This window comes from Saccoglossus kowalevskii, chromosome 1 (assembly GCF_978046115.1).
Source record: "Saccoglossus kowalevskii chromosome 1, keSacKowa6.1, whole genome shotgun sequence".
NCBI lineage: Eukaryota > Metazoa > Hemichordata > Enteropneusta > Harrimaniidae > Saccoglossus > Saccoglossus kowalevskii.
Window position 1 is genome coordinate 34339188 of NC_140641.1, and position 26270 is coordinate 34365457.

Genomic DNA, 26270 nt, shown 5'->3' on the forward strand with positions numbered 1-26270 from the left:
TTTTGACTAATTAAGTTTTAATTTACTTGGTTATTCGTTACACTCCGTGTACTTAAAATTAAAAATCTAATTTTATTTTTGATAAACTTGATGCACATGCTGATTCACCCTGACTTCGACTGACTGTCTCTGATAAATCTGGCGGTAAATGTAGTTTCTGGAAAATATAATAAATAACATTTAATGATCAAATGATATTCTAGCTCCATGTCAAATGTAAACAGTTTAAGTGACAAAAAATCACACTGTGAGCAGCTGCTTATTTATAGTATGTTCAAATACATGCAAACCACATGAATCAAAATAATTGCACTAATGGATTTCAGTTTCACCGATTTACCCCTCAATAGTGAAAATAGAGAATTTTATAATGAGCAGTTGTTTGGCATGTATCAGTTATTTATTGTATGCATGATGAAACTATGCATAGATTTGTTGTGTTCTTATATTGGAATGAAAAATGAAATGCAATCCCTTGTGAAAATAGTACACCTCATGAATTGACATATGTACGCATAGTCAAGGATTGTTGGAGATGTAGCTCTTCTTTACTTTTTGTCAACAGCCAATATGCTTAAAAATGTTGGTACGATTTGATATATATCAATCTAAGGTGTTTATTGGGATTTTGTTTATTATTGCTGTCATTCAAGGAATTATCAAAAGACCGTTTAATGTTAGCACCTTAAGGTATAGAATGCATGGGGTGTTGGCTTTGGGTTTGGGTTTCACCCTTCATACTACATGTACTTGTTGCTCTATCACTTGAGCTTAGACTCATCTACGTGGCAACTTTTTCCCATAAGGACATACAGTCAGCAAGTAGGACATGGCCCGTAGGTCTGTGTGGGGCGAGATACAATGTACACATGGGGAGTGGGGGGGCATATTTCCAGATTTCTATATTTTCAGAAAATGATACAATGTATGCAGATTGCTGTATGGTTGAAAAAAATGAAGAAGATCGTGTTACATCACACACCTGTAAATCAGATGTTGTTTTGTCACTCAAAGCTTGTTTTACCATGTAACTCACCTCAATGGTCAGCTTTTTCCTCTTCAACTTGAAGGCCAAGTCCATTGAATCTGGCACATGACATGTCAGAGAATTCAAACGAGGCAACTTGTGTATTGTAAATAAACCTGAAAGAAATAAGACAATCTTTTACTGACTCCAAGACATTTGTATGCCCATAGTAGTGTGCAGGGCTTAAACCCCGGTATTCTGAAGGCACGCAATGGCTATGTAATCTGAGAATCCAGCAGTCTGTAGAACTGACACCTACATGTATAATGTGACTCACATAAGCCAATATGATTGTGCCTGTTTTTGTTTTGTTTTTGAGTAAGATTCCTAGATTTGCTTACATGTCTATAAATAATAACAATGAAGGATAAAAACTAGCAAAAATACATAATAATGGAATGATCATGTAAAAACAAATGACTTGTATTTCATGCATTTGCCCTTATTCACAAGGGTGAATTGTCTACCAGTGATGAAACCAGATCTATCTCTGGAATAACAAGATTTACCAATCAGAAACTATTACATGTTTAATTGCATAAAATACATATGACATTTGATTTGACTATCGTCCACTTCTTTACAACCTGGTATATTTTCTGTTTGCACTTTTATTGTTCTACTGTTTGTGAGATCCTGGAATGACTGTATCAATGAGTTGGCATTGGAAAGAGTAAGCTACCCAGGACTCTCCAGCTATCTACGAAAGGTTAGTTGCCCAGTTTGTTTGGTGCTGTAAAGTGGGTACAATGAGTTTAATAGTGTGTGCAACATGTACCATTTGACATGTCATTAATATAAAAATTGCAGCGCATAGTTATTAATAGCAGCTCAAACATCACAAGGGACACAAGTCATTAACTTTACAAACACTATTTCATATATTAGCCACTTTTAATATTTTCGAAAAAAACAAAAACACTTGTAAACACATCTACAAGGTTCCATCTCCTAGACTTTCATTTGCCTCACATAGTCCTTGTTGTCAAAATTTTAAAAATTATATACTTCTGATGATTTCTAGCTGATGTAATGAACATATTTGGTGTTTAATTCCATAACAATCTTGAGATGAAAACATCTTTGAAAACCAACATCTCCTAATGAAGACATACCATGGTAATCTTTATACACAGGATACTTCTCTTTCTCAGATCCAGCAAAAGATTCCAGCTTGACTGTGGTATCTGTGAGATTTTCAATTCGATGAATGTAAGATTCATCCTGATTAAAGACAAAAACAAAATAATTTGACTATAATTTCAATAATAATAGGGAGGCAAAATAGGGAAAATTTGACATTTACATATATTTCAAATTCTTCTTTCAAATATTAGGTTTGAAGTGTCCATTTTGGGTGGTGCTGGTTTTTGTAGTGATGGTTGTCAAAAGTGATACTAAATGTTGGCATCAACATTTTGTTTTATTATTGAATAACAAAGCTGTGAGAATATCAAATATTTGATATGTACCGGTAAAAAATGCATAAAAATTTGGAAAATTTTGGTGAGAAAACATCATGATATTCAAAGGGTTAGTCATTGACATGGAAATAAGAAAACTGTGTAAGGACACTGAGTAAGAACACAGAGTAAGAACACAGAGTAAGAACACTGAGTAAGAACACTGAGTAAGGACACTGAGTAAGAACACTGAGTAAGGACACTGAGTAAGAACACTGTGTAAGGACACTGAGTAAGAACACTGAGTAAGAACACTGAGTAAGAACACTGAGTAAGAACACTGAGTAAGAACACTGAGTAAGAACACTGAGTAAGAACACTGAGTAAGGACACTGAGTAAGGACACTGAGTAAGGACACTGAGTAAGAACACTGTGTAAGAACACTGAGTAAGAACACTGAGTAAGAACACTGAGTAAGAACACTGAGTAAGAACACTGTGTAAGGACACTGTGTAAGGACACTGAGTAAGAACACTGAGTAAGAACACTGTGTAAGAACATTGAGTAAGAACACTGAGTAAGAACACTGAGTAAGAACACTGAGTAAGAACACTGTGTAAGAACATTGAGTAAGAACACTATGTAAGGACACTGAGTAAGAACACTGTGTAAGGACACTATGTAAGGACACTGAGTAAGAACACTGTAAGGACACTGTGTAAGGACACTGAGTAAGAACACTGAGTAAGAACACTGAGTAAGAACACTGAGTAAGAACACTGTGTAAGGACACAGAGTAAGAACACAGAGTAAGAACACTGTGTAAGGACACAGAGTAAGAACACTGAGTAAGAACACTGAGTAAGAACACTGAGTAAGAACACTGAGTAAGAACACTGAGTAAGAACACTGAGTAAGAACACTGCGTAAGGACACTGAGTAAGAACACTGAGTAAGAACACTGAGTAAGAACACAGTAAGAACACAGAGTAAGAACACTGTGTAAGGACACTGAGTAAGAACACTGAGTAAGAACACTGAGTAAGAACACTGAGTAAGAACACTGCGTAAGAACACTGCGTAAGAACACTGAGTAAGAACACTGAGTAAGAACACAGAGTAAGAACACTGTGTAAGAACATTGAGTAAGAACACTGAGTAAGAACACTGAGTAAGAACACAGAGTAAGAACACTGTGTAAGGACACTGTGTAAGAACACTGAGTAAGAACACAGAGTAAGAACACAGAGTAAGAACACTGAGTAAGAACACTGAGTAAGAACACTGAGTAAGAACACTGAGTAAGAACACTGAGTAAGAACACTGAGTAAGAACACTGAGTAAGAACACTGAGTAAGGACACTGAGTAAGGACACTGAGTAAGAACACTGAGTAAGAACACTGAGTAAGAACACAAAGATAGATCAATGAGTATAAGCTGCAAGTAAGAATCAAGTACATAGTAAAATCGAAAGCATGTTAGCATTATGACTTTCAACAATTTTGACCAGAAATAAACACAAATATTGAAATATAGAAATCATATATGGAACATCTAATATAATGACCATGTAAATTATTTTCATGAAAAATATAATACTAATATTTAAATATTAATAATTTCATAGAATATCTGGCCTCCAAGACCATGACGCGGGTCAAACACAGACTATAAGAACATGGGGGTAAATAGGATGCAACGTATCCGTAATGAGACATACCTGAAGATGCATTGGTATGGTGAATAGGATGCAACGTATCCGTAATGAGACATATGTGAAGATGCATTGGTATGGTGAATAGGATGCAACGTATCCGTAATGAGACATACCTGAAGATGCATTGGTATGGTGAATAGGATGCAACATATCCGTAATGAGACATACCTGAAGATGCATTGGTATGGTGAATAGGATGCAACGTATCCGTAATGAGACATACCTGAAGATGCATTGGTATGGTGAATAGGATGCAACGTATCCGTAATGAGACATACCTGAAGATGCATTGGTATGGTGAATAGGATGCAACATATCCGTAATGAGACATACCTGAAGATGCATTGGTATGGTGAATAGGATGCAACGTATCCGTAATGAGACATACCTGAAGATGCATTGGTATGGTGAATAGGATGCAACGTATCCGTAATGAGACATACCTGAAGATGCATTGGTATGGTGAATAGGATGCAACGTATCCGTAATGAGACATACCTGAAGATGCATTGGTATGGTGAATAGGATGCAACGTATCCGTAATGAGACACATGTGAAGATGCATTGGTATGGTGAATAGGATGCAACGTATCCGTAATGAGACATACCTGAAGATGCATTGGTATGGTGAATAGGATGCAACGTATCCGTAATGAGACATACCTGAAGATGCATTGGTATGGTGAATAGGATGCAACGTATCCGTAATGAGACATACCTGAAGATGCATTGGTATGGTGAATAGGATGCAACGTATCCGTAATGAGACATACCTGAAGATGCATTGGTATGGTGAATAGGATGCAACATATCCGTAATGAGACATACCTGAAGATGCATTGGTATGGTGAATAGGATGCAACATATCCGTAATGAGACATACCTGAAGATGCATTGGTATGGTGATTAAACATACAGCTAAAGAAGATCGCATCAATGCTCGCAAAGCATGTAGAAATCTTGATAAAGATGGATCAAATTTATCAGTTGCTGGAAGAATGCCACCTTCATCACACCACAGGGGAGTCCCAAGTGACTGGATTGCTATGCGCAGAATATTTCTGTTTTTATTCTGGAAATGAACACATTGTACTGTTGTAATTAAAGTTATGAACACGATACATTATATGCTGTCAATGAAAGATAACTCAACATGGAGAATGTAAATCAATGATGCATATAGAACTGAAGAAAAATTTCCTGGGAATATTCATGAAGTAAAAACAACATGACAGGACAATTTAAAAATCAACTCTGAACATCTGAAAAAAAGTTTTTTAGAAGAATGTTGACTTATTGATGACAACAATATAATATAATCATGGCAGTCACTTGACCTGATACATTAATATAGAGGCAGTCTATACATAAGCTCCAGTACGATAGGTATGTCATTTAATGACCAATTTGAATTTAATTTTGACCATACATATACATTTAACAACAACAAAATAATTTTATGCCCAAATATTGTTGAAAATAGTAAATTACAATTAAATATATTAGAAGCATGTTGTTGTTAATGTTGTTTAAAAGCACATTGTCGTGAAATTATGTTTCATCCGGTAATAGAATCATGGTTCCAATTCTACCATTATCAATATGCAATCAATCAAAATGATAAAACTGAGCAGGAATGTGAAAACTGAAACTTTATCAGTATTTTGATTAACTAGGCAGTGGTGTGAACCAGGTAGTGGTGTGAACCAGGCAGTGGTGTGAACCAGGCAGTGGTGTGAACCAGGCAGTGGTGTGAACCAGGCAGTGGTGTGAACCAGAAAGTGGTATGAACCAGAAAGTGGTATGAACCAGACAGTGGTGTGAACCAGACAGTGGTGTGAACCAGACAGTGGTGTGAACCAGACAGTGGTGTGAGCCAGAGAGTGGTGTGAGCCAGAGAGTGGTGTGAACCAGAGAGTGGTGTGAACCAGAGAGTGGTGTGAACCAGGCAGTGGTGTGAACCAGGCAGTGATGTGAACCAGGCAGTGGTGTGAACCAGGCAGTGATTAATGCACGAGTCATATACTGTAGTCTATTACTTACGTCTGTTGATGGTGAATTATATCCATTTGTAATTATTTGTCTTTGAATTGAATGCAGTAATTCTTCATAATATGGATTCATATTACAGGAACTTCTAAAATAGTTACATCAAAATAAAAACTGAATTATCATCTACCAACATCAAAGTCAGAACATACATATCTACATACTAGTACTATTTACTTATTCCCTGGCTTTTATATTCACTTCTTCACTAACAGCTAAATGCACTAAATTAAAACCCAGTGAATATTCATCCTTGCCAGAACTACCATAAATACCATCACAATAGCATGCTCATTTAGCCCATTTCAAGCTATTACCTCTCATTAAAATATTACTGCAGACAGAAAAAAGATGTATAATAATAAGGTTATCACAAGAATACCGTAAAGTATGGCAGTACAGGTTATTTGACCTCCACCATGTTTTGGTTGATACAGTCACCATACTGCTCTTGTGTTGTCATGGTAACTCATGTAATCTAGACTTATTGTATCCTTCACAAACCAGTGAATTTAAAACCTGGTGAATATCCCTAGAATACCCAATATTTCTTTTTCTATAGTAGATTTAACAGAGGAACTGTGATTGTACTTACTTTAAATTTTGCTGTAAATGTCTATCTTGTGCATAAAAGCATGTGCATTTTACACTTGTAACTAATTCTTCTTTCATTGTTTTACTTAGGTCATAATAATGGCCAAAATGCAGACCACTCTGAGAGGACTGAGACAAAATAAAATTCAATCAATGCAACACTCAACAGAGTATAAAATCAACACAGTGGAATTTGTGTGTACTGTAACTGAAATCACCTTTGACCCCTATCCCCTAAATGAAGAAAATATGTTTGCTGTACAGATGTTTTTGCATGTTTTAATTATCCATGCCCCTAAATATATTGTGTATTTATTGCAAGGTAAACCCATGTATTGCATTTATTATATCGTTTAAAGACCGCCCTCTACAGGCCAAAAAAAGATTTTCTCAAGAAATCTGTGAAACAACATATATCAGTGCATGGAGATGGCAGTGAGAGTACGATGAATTCAAAGTTGATGAAATGTGTGAACTTTATGAATTTTCTGTCATTTAAACCTATGGACTAAGGTATTATTTGGTGATACTTATATTCCTTGATTCTAAAAGAATCATGTTTTTTCTCCATTGTTGCTAAACAGAATTTTGCTTGTTTGTTTTTTTCAGTGTCACTTTTCTCATTGCCAGTGTTTTTTTGCTTTTTTTATATCAGCCATATTTGTTGTTAGTTTTGACAAAGCTATTTGTGCTTCTAAGTAAAGATTTATTTATTGGGTGCAATTACAGAAAGCCTGAAAACTCTTTCATCTATAAAAACAAAGATGTAGATTTATTAATTTTCTAGAAACGATGATGTTGTCATTCTTGGAAATTTCACTACCAGAGTTGGTAAACTTGATGACATAATCAACGACAATGACAACAAACATCTCCCTAACTAGGTGATTATGTCAAGGACAATTTTGGAATCAATAATAAAATAGATATTACTTCATCATATAGGAGATTAATACTGTTGTGTATGGAATGCAACCTTCTTATTTTGAATGGTAAGACAGTTAACTCTATGGTTAATTTCACGTGTCATACCCCTAGGTAGTAGCTCTATTGACTTTGGGATTATTTCAAAGTCTCTTTACAGCTCAGTTCAATATTTTAAGACTCATAAATTGTTGCACTTGTCGATAACCACACGTTTCTTTTTGAGGGCGCTGAACATGTTTAAAGCATTCAACTATCGTAGTTCTGATAATTAGTGCAAATAGGAAACTCAAAGAAGGTCTTAAGAACATTACAAAATAGACCATAGTCTCCCTAATAGCTAAACTGAGTTCAAATCAAAATTTAAACATTTCCCTGTCTTTGTCACACACCTATAATGTATTATAGTGATGTTTGTGGAGATGAAATTTCAACAAAATCTCCAATTGAGGATGTACATGTTAGTTATTGTCAATTCCTGTCACCAAAACTTGCATTTATTGTATGCTGCATTATTATAATACAACTTATATTGACCACAGATACAACTATGTTATTTTTTATAAGTGTTACTAATAGACCAAATATGGTACTTACTGTATCATATACATAGTACCTAATGTATTGTATATTCACATGTGATGTATTGGGGAAAAATAGTTGTTTTCAATAACCCTGACTATCCATATTTTAAACTTTTACCTCAAGCAAACTATTTTTATGCAAATTAGCCACATTCCACCTATAAAAATGATTTTGTTCATTTATTTCCTTTGACGGAGTGAATGACCTAAACATGACTGTAAAAAAATCTACTATAATGATTATTGATTAACAATTTGTGGTCATTATTAAAATCAAATTAAAATTAAAATAAAAAAAAAACACCTGCCTACCCAATATCTTGTTAGCTTATTTTACTGGAAACACAATTTATTTTTTACTTGGCCTCATATACCTATTGTATGATAATAGTTGTACAATGACATGCCAATGCTTATCACACAGCATGTGAAAGAAAGATACTGAAAAATCACAGCACCTGGTGTTTTGGTAGACTTTCATATCGCCAGGCTATTTTCATTTTCTCCCCACTGTCTCTTTCTTCTCTCTCCTCATAAACTGATTTGACAAGATCAACATCCAGTGGATGTGGCAGATCCTGAAAAAAAGATAAACTGTAATATAAAATGTGTAAAGATTCAAAGCTTGTTTGAGTAACTGATACTGACATAAGATTCAATAACCTAAATCAGAAAATATGCAAAAATTAAATTAAAAATATACAGAAAGCAAATAATATAAAAATTATTTCAGCTATACATTATGATGTTGAATTAAAGTTTACACTAACGTATATAAGCCTGCCTGTATAAGAACTTGAGATTTGTAAGAACAGTTATGTTTTACATCCATGAATTAAAAACACATTGAACTGCAAAACCGATTTTTGACAAGTTTAACCATTGTTCACCTTGCAGACCAATAATGAACATGAAATGGCAATATATAAGCTAGTGTATAATAAGGCTTCTGTTAATAATGAACAAGTTTTAGCCATGGGATATAGGTGTGGATGCACAGAGGTGAAATTATAAAGCCTTGTTTTTTTGACTGGTACCATGTGCAGCCATAACTGAGCAGTGTTTAAAGTCAAATATTCAATGTTTTCCCACATTCCTACAGAATGTTTAAATAAACCAATCATGATTCTTTTGTCATAAAATATCCTTGTCATTTGCACCTAGATTATTCTACTCTGACAAATAATGTGCTTGACTGGGTCTTAATCATTACTTTGCAGATTGCTGTCCTGTTATCAAGCAATAATGTACATTATCCCATAAAATAATGTGCTTGTGATGCCTTCTATACCAGCTGTAGTCACATCACATTTACTTGGGTCAATACACGTATGCTATTTGTGAAAAAGAAAAATCATCTTTTTTATATGTATAACTAGCAGTTGTTCATTTCAAATAAATACATATGCATAAGATAGGAACTACCTTTAAAGTGCAATCAGGTCTTTTGTCTGCAGCAGCTAAAAATATTTCATGACCTGATACAATACCCTCTGCAAGGAAGTACTTCACTAATAAGTTAGAATAACTACCATACATATCTTCCTCTGTAGAAAAAAAAAACTCAATAATTTTTTGTTTAGAAAAAAAATCCAGTGACACAGGTACTATTGAGATTACAATTACTAGGGCATGTGCTCTATTTTTGTCCTATTTTTTCATATACCGGTATATTAATAAACCAAATCAAAACACATGGCATAAAATGTCAATTAATATGTACAGGCTACGCTATACACAAACTGGCAACTATATACATGCTATTACAATAAGCACAGAAGTAACATGACATTTGGTGCAACAATGTTATAGTAGGCGATTCCATGTGATGACAAATTCGACATGTCAGTAGATGATGCATGTGATGTAAAATATTAAATAAGTATTATATCCACAGACTTGATCTCTGACTGTATTGAAATTTTCAAATATATTATGCAGGGAGTGGAAAAAATCAAAACAAATAATTTTTTACTGGTTTCTATTATGAAATTATTTCTTCTTATTTCAAAGTTTTGCTCTGTGACGTGGAATGAAAAGCCATATTTTTATTGATATGAATTCTAATATTATTAAAACATTTCCAAAAACTGACAATTACGTGAGGTTGTAGTATGATAGTTTTCATTATAAACAATAGGTACCGTAGTTCTATTTCATGATGCATTATACAAAGTAACATGCCCAGTTGTACGAAATTTACATTCACATCCAACTGCCTTAACGCATCAATGTCATCTTGTTGTGTTGTGTTCAATATGCTTTCAGTGTTTATAGTGTGTATTCACTTTAATGTCAAAGGATGCAACAATAATCTAGCATACAATATATAATCTTTGATTTATGTGAAATTATCTTGCAGCAAATTGGTACACACAAATATACACACACATACAAACAAGACAATCCAACCGAAGACTCCTCTTGTGTGCTTCACTCATTAACTTAATTAAATAAACCTACCATTATGTAGTCATTTATGAACATTTTATGATCAAAAGAGCTGTTGAACAGCGCCCTCTATTTTTCAATCACAAAAACCTTACCCCAGAGCATGTATGCACCAATTATGGTTCTTCAAAAACGATAAGATAAGTGGTTATTAAATTTTTTTATTTAATTTATTAGATAATTAATAAGGTATTTTAACCCTAAATTAATCAGGTCTGTGGATTATCCAAAAGCACTTAAATTTGATTTGTAGTACTCGAAATATCTGTGAAACACCTATGAATTTGCTGATTTATGCAAATTAGTATGCAAGAAATTCATCCCGAGCATCCACGTAGCAAATTTGATTGAAATCTAATGAGTGGTTCTTGAGATACATGACAAAATTTAAACACAAAAAACGTAAAAACATTAAGTCGTGTTTGACCATTACACTTTCTGCACAAAGAGCATAAAAACTATAGAAAATTAATGTGTATTAATGTAACCATTATCTCACAAATTTTTAATTAATCCAAATATTTTCTGCATAAACTATGAGAGAAGACCGTTGAAGAATGCAATCATTTTCATTTATAATCTCAGAATCAAATCACACAAAATAAAAGTTTTTATTATGTTAGATATGCATTATTTCATAGTAAACTTCATGAATATCAAACATTAAAATTCTGCAATAAGTAACATGCCTAGTTATACAAAAAATATATGTGTCATTTGTGACTGATAACCTGACCCTACCTAAAATTACTTGCCAACCCTAATGTTTTTTGACCAAACATGAACAAATTTCTAAAAACTATAGAAGATTTTAATGAGACTTAAAACAAATCTAATGTCCAGTATTTTGGCAAAATCTATAAGACTTGTACCTTAAACATCATTAAACATGGAACTTGTTAACTAATCAGCAAGCTGGATCAAAGCAAATAATATCATGATGGAGAACAAAAAAATTAAATCCGATCCAGCCTACCTTTTTTTGGAACGGGATGATATCAGAACCACACATTTTTGTTTGTCTTAAAACAAAGAATTGTTTACTAGTATGTTACAGTTCTGTACATGTACTCTATATCACAATGTATGTCTATATCACAATGACTAAAATTAAAATAATTCATTCAGTTGATTGTAGTAGTTGATTATTCACCACTGAGGTGAGTCTGTGCAACAAAATTTCTCTCTTTTTCAATAGTATTTATATTCAGGGTTACGGCTGGCAAATTTAAAGGACAGTAGGTAAACAAGGATTCACTCAGTGACTTTAAACTTACCAACAAGAAAAACAGTGCCAACTGCTATGCCGCCACCTGGATATAATAAATAAAAAAAACAGATTTATACCAATACAATATAAATACAGGAAGTATTATATTTTTTGAATAGGATTACAAATCATCCATGCGAAATTAATACACCATTGTGTGTAAAGGTCAAGAGTTAATAAATATCAATGATGAAGTTCATGTTGCAGCAATGGAAATGTAAAAAAAACATGTATCGACATATTAATGCATAGTGTAGAAATGGAATTATTTGCATAGTTTTATGTTCACGAAATTTACATAAAGAAACAAATAGCACACAAATAAAAGTGCATGTATATTTTGTTTGACTAGTATTTTTCTTTATGACATTGGAACGCTGTATATCTCATCAGTACACTACATATGATTTGTGTCAGCCATTGTTATGAACAAATCAAAGATATAAATAGGGTGCTAAAAAATTAAATACACTTTAATAACTTTTTAAAGCCATTCATAAAATGCTACAGTCGCACACTACCGCAAGCTACACCAATGCCATTATAAATTCAAGTGAAATAATAAATAAGAATAATTTAGATTTTATTCATAAACAAATTATTTGAGAAGCAATGGATTTTAGACATGCATAATGATAATAGAAAACAAGCCTTGGATAACAGAACATGTGATCTGTGCAAAGGGTCTATGGTGCAGCCAAAATATAATTTAGAATGAGCAGCATTTTGTAATGAAATGTCCAGCTTACAGTCATCATAGGGACAAATTATTTCTGACTGCACAAAATAAAGTTCCAAACTTTGATAAAGAAAACAGTCAGAATAAATTCATATTAATTATGGGAAACCATACACTAGCACCACCCTTAGCTGTCTTCTTAAAAAACAGCTATGAAACAAAACAGCAACAACTATCAGTGTATTAGGTTAAAATTAGAGATTGTTTTCTATTCTGTATTCACCATTGGTTGCAAATTGTCTTTATATTTGTTTTATTTTTTATTTATCCTTGTGCATACTTTGAGGTATCCTCGTAATAACCTCATATTATTATTATTATTATTATTATTATTGGAGGCGCCATTTTGTTTGTTGTCTCACAAATTATTCGAAGTGATCGAGACGGGTCATTCATATCAGTAAATCTTCAAAAATGTTCTTTATTGATAAAGCAAACGTTTTTTGACAACGGACTGAAAACAGCTAAAACTTTGAATAATGTTATTTTGAACAGCGGCTACACACGAGTCTGCTCAATTCGCTCGCGAAATAATTCGACATCTGCAGTTCACGTGCGTTGACGTTCTATGTCTATGTCAGTTTTATTTTTCAGTAAATCAATAAACTACTCGGTTGTGCTTGCTCGTCAGGCATTGCTTGGTACATATTAAAGAAGAGGGGGTGCCTTTGTCGCGCCGAGAGTGTTCTCAAGTGTTGATAATTGCCGGTGTTCAATGACAGGGTGTTTGATTTAGCCTTCGACATCAACAACGACGACGATAAATCAATGTACTAACCAATAACATAATCGAGGGACGGTACACCAGATGAAATAAGTAGCTGGCTGTTATGTAATGAATATCTTGTTCCGCGTATTTTTGTTGATTTTCCTTGATTTTTCTTCTGAAAACTAGTCGCCATCGAGGAAGGTATGGGCGCAGCCATTTTGAAGCTGGTGACCCAGGGTCATCATAACGTTTTATCCAATCATATGAAATCCCACATGGAGAAATGAAAGCATGAACAAACATTTGGGATCTCCCTTCTTCATCTGACGTCACAAGAAGTGTGTCTGTGGTTTTTGAGAAAAATGTGATGCAATGGTAGAAATTTCACTTGATAGTTGACGTCCTCGAACGTCGTACAGTTTCTCTCAAGGTAAGAATTGTGCTGCTCACTGAAATTCTACTAACGAAATCAAGGCATACTGCCCGCCTGTGGGCGCGTGTCAAAAACGAGTCACCCGGTGAGGATGTTGAGAGTTCAAAATCATACAAAAATAAATTAGCGCGTCTTATTTAAATCATCTTTACACCACTATTGTTTAGATTAATGTCAAAGCATGCAACAACTTATATCACATCGTTCTGATGAGCAACGTAATGTAATGGGTATTTGAAATTTAGAAACAATCGGACGAGGGCTGTTCAAGCTATTTTAAAAAATTATTGTTTAGTGCCAAAAAAAATATTTGATAATTTACACCAGCCACTTCGCGATGTGCATTTTTGCGATCATTTTAAATAAAATAAATTAAATTAAAACAGTGGTTTTCGGGAAAACATTTATATACAATTTTATGAACCTTTCATACCTGGCTTTGCAATTCCCACCACCAAACCTTTAACCTTTTTCATCCCCTCTGAGGGGATATTGTGTGTTAATAAATAAATCTTAAACCAATGAGACATATTTCTTTATTTGTTTATTCCTTGTTCGGCCCAGGGACTGTAGTGCTAGCGTTATGTTTGTGTCCTCCAACATTCCCACATTTGATGCTTTTAGACGAAACTTGCTTTTTTCACTCTATACGCGTCTGACTAAAAGTGATAATAGAATTGTTGCAGTGCTTTTATCATCATAGTAGACACGCATTTATGTTCGAAGTGTTATGTTCTGTACCGTAAACTTATGTATATGCAACGGCTATGCTAAAACAATGAATTTATTTATTAGTCAAGTCTTTTTATATATTAGTTTTTTTTCATCTCTCTTTGATTGTTTATATTTATTGTTGTTGTTGTTTTGTTTTTTAATATGGGATGTACAACCTTTTTACTTTATATCCTGCAATAAAGATTTAATAAAAATAAATAAAATAAATAGTAAATGGCAGAAAGGGATGATTATAAACGTTTTATAAATATACATTTCTATGAATCAAAATTGAAATTTAAGTTGACCAATTCGGAAATGGTATTGTGACATTATCGTTAGTTCTAATTAATTATAATGAGTTAGCTTAACATTATCCATTCAGCAAATGTCTCATTTTAAATAACAGTTATTGTCGCAGTTGTTATGTCCCAGTTTTGTACCCTTCACTGTAAAGGCAAAAAGCTATATTACTTTTTATCATATCTATAATAATAACAATATTTTATTAGTCTTTGAAACAGCTTAAGCACTCATATATGTAAATCTTTCAGCTCCTCATTTCTAAATTTCCATAGGCAGGTGAGAAAGTTTCAAAATTCAAAATGTATTATTTCCCGCCAACTCATAATAGGCGAAAGCTCACTCATGCCAAATGGACCCAAATGTTGCTTTGTTGTAGCATTGTCAATACCAGTAGATTTGCTGCCACTTAAAAGTCCATAGTGAACAAAACAGTTTCACAGTCATTGGCCCCTGAATCTGCATAATTTAAAATTTCTTTCTTGAAATTCATATCTCATATGACAAACTAAGAAAGAAACTACTTTAATCCATCAAATATTATTGTATTTTAAATCATTTACATTGTAAGTGGATGAGTGACTTATAATTATATAATATAATACTAATAGTTTTTATTTCGAGAACCAGCTCATAACATAAAGTTGAAAATTACTAAAAAACACAACAGCAAAACAGACATTAGAAATAAGGCGCCTTATAAATATCAGAAAAGATCCTTTTCCAGTAGTTGCTGTCCTTCAACATGTCAGTAGACATGGCTGCCACAATTAAACAATTCTCACTAGAAGTCAATCTTGTGTAAAAGCCAGCTCTGGACTTGTGCAGAACACTTAAAAAAGTGGGAACACCATTTAAAATCTGAGTTTCAGAAATACTCAAGTTACGACTGACATGAAAAATAGCGCGAAAAGCGTTGTTATAAGCAACCCGCACAGCATTCAGATTAGCTTTGGAAAATGCAGCTCTTAAATGGAAACAATACATCGTTGTACAAAAAGTTTTAAATAGAGTAAACTTCACCGGAACAGAACACTTATTAAAATTACGTACCAAATAGTTGGCTCTTGCATAAAAAGACTTCATTGACGCATCATGTCACAACTATCATTGGTTAATGTGTTCACAATAACTCATAGGTATAAATAATTACTAACGAAATCCAGCTTAGTACCATTTAGATAAACATAAGGAATACGTGTAATACTACTACAAGGAGGCAGTATATACATACATTTCGTTTTATCAGTATTGAATTTGATGTTATGATTGTTGGCAAAATAAGTACAGGTAGTCAGCAAACGATTCAAGCACTTCACAGATGGGCATATTAAAACTATGTCATCTGCATACATTAAATGATTAAGACTTTTTCCAGATAAATGGCAACCAATACCCGTATTGCCGAGTTTGTTGCTGAGTCCATCTATGTAAACAGTAAACAGGCGTGGTGATAGAATACCGCCTTGCCTAACACCATTTAAAGTATGAAAACTTTTGGAGAAAGTAGATCCCCATCGTACTTTAAACTGTTGATTACGATACCAATACATAATAATTCTCACAATAGAAATTGGAACGTCTCTATGCAATAACTTGCGAAATAAACACCAGTGGTTAACACGGTAGAAAGCTTTAGAGGCGTCTAAAAAACATAAAAATACTGGACTATCATTACGTTTATAAAAATCGATCGTTTCTTTGAGTACAAAAACACACATATCAGTGGAATGACCTTTTTTGAAGCCAAATTGATGGTCACTCGTACGAAGATACTGACCACAGCGTTCCAAAATCAGATTCTCCTACAGCTTCGAGATTGCAGTAGCAGTAGCAATGAGACGATAATTTCCAGCGCTAGTAATATCACCATTTTTATTTTTCACAATCGGCACCAACGTAGTTTCTAACATATTTGGCGGTAAATAGCCGTGAAAATGTGCCGCGGTGAATAATAATGAAAACAAAATGAGAACACGGTCATGTGCATGCTTGATATGCTCAGCAGAAATGCCATCAGGACCAGTCGATTTTCCAACAGCAAGTTCGTGTATGCTACATTGAATCTCCGTTGGACGTACGACCATGTCCTGTGATGAGTTTCTATTCTGAAGTTTGCTTCTTACATATTGTTCGTCCTTGTTGTTCGATACACAGGATAGTAGATTTGCATAATGTTTCCCCCACATATTACCAATATTCGTGTGACCATTATAACCATCAATTGATACTGAATGTTGTGAAGACTTCTTTTTCTTACCCACGTTTTTCCAAAACAAGTTAACATTCTTATCAAGGTGACTATTAGCAAGAGCATCAGCTCTCATATTGCTTTTGTTATCTCTACAGAGTCTCAAAACATATTTAAATTTAGCTCGGGTTATACGCATTAAATCAGACAATGGACCTTGCTTAGGTCCTCCATTGTTACGCCATAACAGAAAAGCATCGCGAGCAATTGTGTGATGATCTTTTACATAATCATTCCATCCTGGTACACACTTGGATTTAATAGGTGCCTTTGATTGCATACAATTAATAGCCGCTAGTTTCAAAACATTAACAATTTCATCATAGAGTTTATCAATTGCCAATCAATGTCTTGCATCAAGGCAAGCAGAATCACAACAGGATAACACATCATGAGGTATAGAAATGCAGGACAGCATAGCTTCCGTCTGTTGTACATATTTGTGAATAGCAGACTTATTTGCACTAGACCAGTCTATACGAGGCCTCAACGGTGTATCAATTAAACATTCATAATTTGGTAGATAATCAAAGTTGCATGTAATACTTAGTGGGAAATGATCCGATCCAATGTATTCGTGCAGTATTTTTACGTTACTAATAGATTTATGAGCAGAAGATGTAGATACACAGTGATCCAACCACGACATGGTATGATGAGCCTCACTGTAATACGTGAAGTTATTTTCAGTGCCCAAAAAGACAACGTCAGAACATGTGAGGCTGTTTTCTGTGCAGAAAGAATCCAATTCTTTACTGAACTTTGAATTAACTTTAGCATTCCAATCACCAATGACGTATACACAATTGTGTCATCAATACAACCACCCACTTTGTGTAGATATTCAATGTATTCATGGTAATTGTTCCCACTGTCAGCAGGCATATACACATTAATAATGGTCAACATATTATCCATATTCCCTATTTCTAATCCTAGTAACCGAGAATCATTGTAACGTTTAATTTTCATGGCTCCAAGTGTTTTCCTCCACAGTACTGCCACACCACCATACGGGCGCCCGACACGTTTTCCCGAAATCTCATCTATGGCAGATTCTCCAACAGCGTAGAAATCATCACTAATTTTAGTTAAAAATTCAAGCTCAGATTGTGTGAGCCAGTGTTCCTGTAGTAGACATATATCACAGTTAGAACATAGATCTTTGACGTTTTCAACAGATGATTTGACACCTCGACAGTTATATGAAGTGATAGTTAACTTGTTATTCATCATCTTGATTGATAATATTTACGTACAAGTATGCCAGCAGGCCAGTGGAGTGTGGAGTAGCAATGTAGTGATCGCCCGACTGAACGGCACACACCATCTCGGTGCCCTGCCACGATCTGTTACGACACTACCCTAATGTGTGTATGCATAATCTCCTCCAGATTGTATTGGTCAGAGCTAATTAAAATTAACTTTTTTAGTTGATTTACAAAAAAAATAGAAAGTGATAAATATCCTTTCCATCATTTCAAAGCTTACATACATCGTCACCCTTATGTTTTATTCCCTTCCAAGCCTATTGTGTTTGATCTCACATTAAAGAGTAGGGAGATGCCATGACGATCATAGGAATCCTTCATATAATTTTCCATTTTATTGTTGAATTTAATCCAGCCATAGTGTTCTAGGGATTTCATATCTAATAGTTTCACCAACATTTTTTATATTCTTTCTTCACTAATTTCATAGAAACTTTTAATCCAACTAAAATTCTGTAGTCTGTTCAGGCCATAAACCTAATCCATTATGAATTATAATATTGTTTGGCCAACAATTCCAAGCAAGTTTAGCCTTGTTCTGATATGATTCATGCAATTTAGAGAAAACTATTTCGATCCCCTTGGTATTATCCATCTTTTGTAATCAATCCAATTTATCATGAATATAGTTGATGCCGTGTTATCCTAAATCTCCCAGTACTGCTAGACATTTTACTACATTCCTGTTTACTTTACAAAGAATCTTTCCAAATCAATGCTCTTAAGTTTGCTTTTATTCACTGTACTTCCTGACAGTCATATACTAGATCCATAGTTAAGTTTCAATTGTTTGCGTCACACTAATACATATGATATGTGATAAGACTTGTTCTTATGTGAAAATTCTTTCGAGTCTACTTCAAAGATTTGATGACCATACTCAAGTACATTTGAAATATAGATTTTTATTCGTTTTACACAGAGATTTATGGAGTAATACAATAATACATATGAGAAATACCACCACCCCCAATAAAACATTGTTGATGTAAAATGGAGTAGAAGAAACTGTTTGATTTAAACCATCTATGTACTTGAAAATTGAGTCTTAGACCCAACAAGGAAGTAATACATGCATGTAATACAATGGTGTATTTTGTTTCAGCATCATCAGGATCATAAATTATGGTTTTAAAGAGGATCGTTTGGAAGACTCTTGGAATATGTCGTTATGTTATCCAGTGTGGCTGTATTGCACATTGTACATTGGAATATGTAGCTGACTTTGTCTTTGTGAGTATTGTTACCTTAGTGTGTCCAGAAGAAGAATGATTTGGATATGCTTGCAACAATTTTGTTTAGTTGGTATAAAAACAAAACATGGCGGTATACATATGCATGTAAATTTGCTTTTTGATTTTGTAGACATACTAACTGGCTGCTATTTTTGTCGCTAAAAGAACACCAAAACATTACACCATGTCGTCAATCATTTCTCAGGCATGTCCAAAAAGTTATGTTTGCCTGTACTTGGCAATGCATTGACAATTCAGACTTAACATATAGATTATGCACAATACATACTGTACAGTGTATGTTGATAGTTACAATTTCACAATCAAAATTTTATAAAGAGGTCTTTTGGGGTCAAAATATGTAACTTTTGGGCAAATATTAGGGTGAAAATGGTGTTTTTGCCTGTTCTCAGAAATACATTGATCAATTTCATTCAAATTTCACATATAGATAATACATTCTGGTACATAGATTGATAGACACAATTTCACAGTCAAAGTGTATCAAGAGTGTATTTTTGGGTCAAAAAGGTCATTTAATTCTTGAACATTTATTCATGGGCTTTGTCATTTATTTGGTGGCTTGTTTAACTATATTTTGGTTTGTAATGGATTTTTTATATGGTAAATATTAATTATTTATTTTACTGAATGGTAGATTTGAAAATAAAGCATTACTGCATATATTTAATATTAATTATTTTATTGATGCCAGTTTGACATATTATCATATTATGTAAATAATCCTCTTTCTATATGACATATAATAACGATACTTGTAGATTGGCTGAGGTAAATGAATGGAAAGCTGTTTTTGATACAGAACCATTAAATCCAGAAAAATTGTAAAAAATGCTGAGGCAGTTGGTGATCATTAGCTGAATAGCATCTGTTCATCAACTTGATGACTTCTAGTAAAAGAAACACCGAATCATTTTTGGTGTGTTGGTATTTTTATATTTTTTGATTCATAAAAAATTGGCAAGCATTGACATTTAGAACTATTCATTGTAATATAACAAGTGGAAATGGTCACAACTTTTACTGGACCACAAAATTTTCAGAATGTTTCTATTGTCAACACCTAAAATGAAGACATTTAAGGTCTAAATAAAAAAACCTCTGCATCACTATTCCCAACTCTATATAGCGCCCTCTATTGACGATTTGATTAAACCTGCTGAATTTGTTCACTGTCAAATTTTTTAGCAAAAAAATAACATTTAACCAGGAACACCTTTTTTTTGCAAGGCCTAATTAGTTGCTTTTTTATTTTTTGCAGTGTTTTGGGCCCTCAATGCAACCTACTATTCTTAGCAAGGATGTGGTATTCACAGAACATCTCTCAACTCGTTTTCAATGGATTCAAAAGTGAGTATGCATGTCAGACATCATCACAGAATACCTAATGTTGTAATACACATATAGCAATGATGTATTACTAATGATGTAATACATATATAGCTATGATGTATTACTAATGTTGTAATATACATATAGGTATGATGTATTACTGATGATGTAATACATATATAGTTATGATGTATTACTAATGTTGTAATATACATATAGGTATGATGTATTACTGATGATGAAATACACATATAGCAATGATGTATTACTGATGATGTAATAACATATAGCTACGATGTATTACTAATGTTGTAATATACATATAGGTATGATGTATTACTGATGATGTAATACACATATAGCAATGATGTATTACTGATGATGTAATACATATATAGCAATGATGTATTACTGATGATGTAATAACATATAGCTACGATGTATTACTAATGTTGTAATATACATATAGCTACGATGTATTACTGATGTTGTAATATACATATAGGTATGATGTATTACTGATGATGTAATACACATATAGCTACGATGTATTACTAATGTTGTAATATACATATAAGTATGATGTATTACTAATGATGTAATACACATATAGCTATGATGTATTACTAATGTTGTAATATACATATAGGTATGATGTATTACTGATGTTGTAATATACATATAGGTATGATGTATTACTGATGATGTAATACACATATAGCTACGATGTATTACTAATGTTGTAATATACATATAGCTATGATGTATTACTAATGTTGTAATATACATATAGGTATGATGTATTACTGATGATGTAATACACATATAGCAATGATGTATTACTAATGTTGTAATATACATATAGGTATGATGTATTACTGATGATGTAATAACATATAGCTACGATGTATTACTAATGTTGTAATATACATATAGGTATGATGTATTACTGATGATGTAATACACATATAGCAATGATGTATTACTGATGATGTAATACATATATAGTTATAATGTATTACTGATGATGTAATACACATATAGCAATAATGTATTACTGATGTGATACACAAAAGCAATGAAGTACTAATGTTGTAATACACATATATTTTACTGATGAAGTAATACACATATAGCGATGATGTAATATGTTAATAATATGTTAATAATCGGGGATATATTTTTATTAGTCCGTCTGTTCGTCCCTCCGGAGTCATATTTCAGAATCCTTTCGACCGATTCCGTTCATTCTTTGCATGTGCCTAGTAATTTATGTGGGACATATGCGCATGCAATGGTTTAGCAATTTGATTAAAAATGGCCGACTGGCAGCCATCTTGTTTTTTGAAAATGTTGTATTTTGGACATGCTTTGTCCATGGATTATACATGTTAGGATACATGTCCACGACAATTTCTTTCGCAATTGGATCAAAGATGGCCGACTGGCAGGCATCTTATGTGTTTTTGACTCCCATGTGCGAAGCACAAAATGGGAGTCTTTGCAGTTAGTGTGTCTGTATGTGTGTATGTGTGTATGTGTGTATGTGTGTATGTGTGTATGTGTGTGTGTATATGTGTCCGACTGTTCCACTGCTATCTCAAGAACCATACATCGCTTTTTGATGAAACTTGGTGCATAGATGCTCTGGGCCAATGCGCAGATTTGATTAGGTTTTGGTAAAAATCCATGCTCGTTAATTACCTAATTTGCATGATAATTAGCTATTTTTTAGCTGTTCTATGACTGTTCCACTGATATCTAAAGAACCACTCATTGGATTTTGATGAAACTTAGTACATAGATGCTCTGAACATATGCGCAGATTTGATTAATTTTTGGTAAAAAATCCGTGCATATTAATTACCTAATTTGCATGATAATTAGCTATTTTTTAGTGGTTCCATGACTGTTCCACTGATATCTTAACAACCACTCATTGGATTTTGATGAAACTTGGTACATAGATGCTCTGAACTAATGCTAGGTTTTGATTAGTTTTTGGTAATAATCCGTGGATACTAATTACCTAATTTGCATAATGATTAGTCAATTTTCGGTTTTTCCACTGATATCTCAAGTACTAATCATCACATTTCAATGAAACTTGGTACATAGATGTCATACGACACTGCACAGACCTGATAGTTTTTATGGTAATATCAGTACATATTAATTACCTAATTTGCATAATTAATTAATTTTCAGCATTTGATATAAGTAGTTAGCATTACATTTCAATGAAACTTGGTACTTACATACTCAAGGACTATGCAGAGATTGATTGTTTTCGATAAATATTTGTGCATATTAATCACCTAATTTGCATAATTAGTTAATTTTCAGCTTTTCCACGGGTATCTCAAGTACTAATCATCGCATTTCAATGAAACTTGGTACATAGATCCTTTAGGACTATGCAGAGACCTGATTAGTTTTAGGGTAAATAATTGTGCATATTAATTACCTAATTTGCATAATTAATTTTCAGCTTTTCTACTGATATCTAAAGTACTAATCATCACATTTCAATGAATCTAGAATTATGCAGACCCAATTAGTTTCCGGTAAATATTTGTGCATATTAATCACCTAATTTGCATAATTAACCAACTTTCACACTGATATCTCAGGTACTATACATCACATATCAATGAATGTACATGGATGCTGTAGGACAATAGACAGACCTGAATAATTGTGGGTTAAAATCTGTACATATTAATTACCTAATTTGCATAATTAACCAATTTTAAGCTTTCACACTGATATCTAAAGCACCGTAAAAACTCCAAAATTTCGACCGGTTTTAAATAATTGGTGTTAGAAATGTGACGTGTTTTTAGAGTCAAAATTAAGGTGCATTTTCGGACGGTCGAATTTTTCAGAATAGAAATCAGCAAATGAAAAAATGGGGATGATAGACAGTGTGCTTCATTAGTTTTTAAAAAATGCAATGTCCGTCAATTGACGTAAACTTCCTCATGTTTCACGGTAAAAGCAAAGGTCGTGGCCGAGTTGTAACTCAAAATCTAAACAAAGTCATCAATCAGTGAGTATTATGACAAGCAAAACAAAACATCAAGACGCGGAGAAGAGGTCAGCACAAAACTAATAGGTCAAAAGACAAAGCTGTCTCGCACTACCTAGGAAAACTTGCGAATGTTCGAAGTACAGGTACCCATTGGACAAAAGATACATGGAAACTATCTCCCCGACCCAGTGCAATGTATCCGGTTAGAATCAAAGCTCACGTGTCCCTTATTTGAGGGACCAAATTCTGCCGTAAATTCGCCCTTGGATTAAAAAATAAAATGGGATTTAAGAAAATAAAATGGGACTTTTAAGGTGTATTTTGGCGTCCTTTTTTGGACATTTCAATCAATCCTGCCGGCTAAAATAGAGTAAGTTTTACCGTAGTCATTGATGTCTGTCTATTCAAGAGTACACGTGTATGATTTTTATCGTGACTAGCGTGAGCGGGTAAGCTTCCTTTCGAGAATGAGCTGTTATCACTGTGAACAATGTTAAATTATTCTTCAGATGACCAGTTTATTTTTTAAAAACAACTAATTTTTTTATTTAAAAAAAATCATGCCGTTTTCGCATCAAAATCCAAGCCAAAATATCGTACTACAACATCAATCTCTTCCGCATTGCGTTCAATAACATTAACATATTTAAATAAGCTATGGTAATTTGAACACGTTGGCATCATCCAGCTTTTTGATTGGTTAATTAGCGATTTGACCTATTTGACCTAAGAGAACATGGCGGATATCCTACAGCATCAAACGTTTATACGAGACCGGAATCATTCGCTTACGATGAAACTAAGTTGACTTTTATTTGTATTTCATAACCATTCAACAAATTTATTTTGTGTACATTATTATAATCACTACTGAGTACAGTAATAATCAACAATTCAGAAACACAGCAAGCCGAGATTTTTGTGTTTGTTTTTATTTGAAACTTCGTTTATTTAGAATATATTTTCGTTACCAATAAAATAAAAATCTCTCAGTCAATCAGAAACCCGGATTCATGCCTTCGAGGAAGGTCCCGTTTGAACGCTCACATCGTTTTTTTTTTCGTTTGGGGGAAAACTAAAACTGGTCGCAATTTTCGAATAAGAATGAGTCGGCAATTTTTAGTGGAGTCGAAAATTTGGAGGTAAATAAAACACCGAACCCCGGCAAATAAATAGGCGGCCGAATTTTTAGAGGGGTCGAAATTTTGGAGTTTTCACGGTACTAATTATTCCATTTCAATGAAACTTAGTACAAAGATGCTCTAGGACAATGTACAAACCTAATTAGTTTGGGGTAAAAATCTGTTCATATTAATTCCCTAATAAGCATAATAATTCATAATTTTTTGGTTCTAATCACATTTCAATTAAACTTGGAGACATAGATTTTCTGTTACATTGCGCAGACCTCATTAGTTTTACACTCAAATCTGGTCATATTAATTTTCTGATTTGCATAATTAGTTTTCAGCTAAGTAATTTCGAATTATATTTAATGTGTCTCCAATACTCTCAGCACATGGGAGTTCTTTCTAAGCTTTCTTTGATTTTAAATGTGGTATCTTGGACATGCTTTGTCAGTTTTCATTCAAATTAGCATATACTTTATACATGTTAGGATACATGTCCATGACATTTTGTTTCAAAATCGGATCAAGGATGGCCAATTGACAGCCATCTGACTTTTTGGCCTTACTACTATATTTCCAAGATTTATGTACCATTTTCATTTGTATTTGGCACATACATCATACATGTCACTGTGTTTCATAATCTGATCAAAGATGGCCGAATAACGGCTATTTTTATTTGTGGCCATATTAATATATCTCTGTCACCCATGTATCATATTCATTGTCATAAATGGATACATGTACATGTCAATTCAATTTGCAATTTGATCAAACTTGGCCGACTAATGGCCATCTTGTTTGCTTAAAATGTGATAACTTGGTCATGCTTTCACTTGTGATCTATGTTTTTCTTTGCCATGTCTTAAACCGGAGGGGTCGTCACGCAACACATGTTCGAATTTGATGTAAATAAACAATCTGTTGTATACGCCACTTGGGACTCAAGTTTCAAGGACATGCCCACGACAACTCTTCCACTTTAATATGACGAGCAAAAAGAGAACTTTCCAAAAATTAACGGGGACTGTATCATTTTCAATTACTTGTGTTACTCTGTGAATGATATTCAGTATT

At 33.5% G+C, this 26270-nt stretch overlaps 2 protein-coding genes across 2 annotated transcripts in view; one reads left to right on the top strand and one right to left on the bottom strand.

Moving 5' to 3' along the window:
* On the bottom strand, positions 1-13765 carry LOC102806670 (elongator complex protein 4-like). The gene is made up of 10 exons (XM_085500931.1): positions 13539-13765; positions 12029-12064; positions 9726-9847; positions 8759-8878; positions 6794-6921; positions 6193-6286; positions 5033-5221; positions 2143-2251; positions 1037-1143; positions 1-157 (listed from the first exon to the last, which is right to left on the bottom strand). Exons 1-10 carry the CDS (start codon positions 13684-13686, stop codon positions 59-61), a joined length of 1152 nt encoding a protein of 383 aa, XP_085357057.1. The 5' UTR covers positions 13687-13765; the 3' UTR covers positions 1-58.
* The window catches only part of LOC102806445 (mitochondrial inner membrane protease subunit 1-like), a 15771-nt gene continuing 3253 nt past the window's right edge, over positions 13753-26270 (top strand). The window contains exons 1-3 of the mRNA XM_006818393.3: positions 13753-13899; positions 19547-19674; positions 20959-21047. Of these exons, the coding sequence (XP_006818456.1) occupies positions 19567-19674; positions 20959-21047 (197 nt within the window). The 5' untranslated portion in view covers positions 13753-13899; positions 19547-19566. The remainder of the gene's footprint in view (positions 13900-19546; positions 19675-20958; positions 21048-26270) is intronic.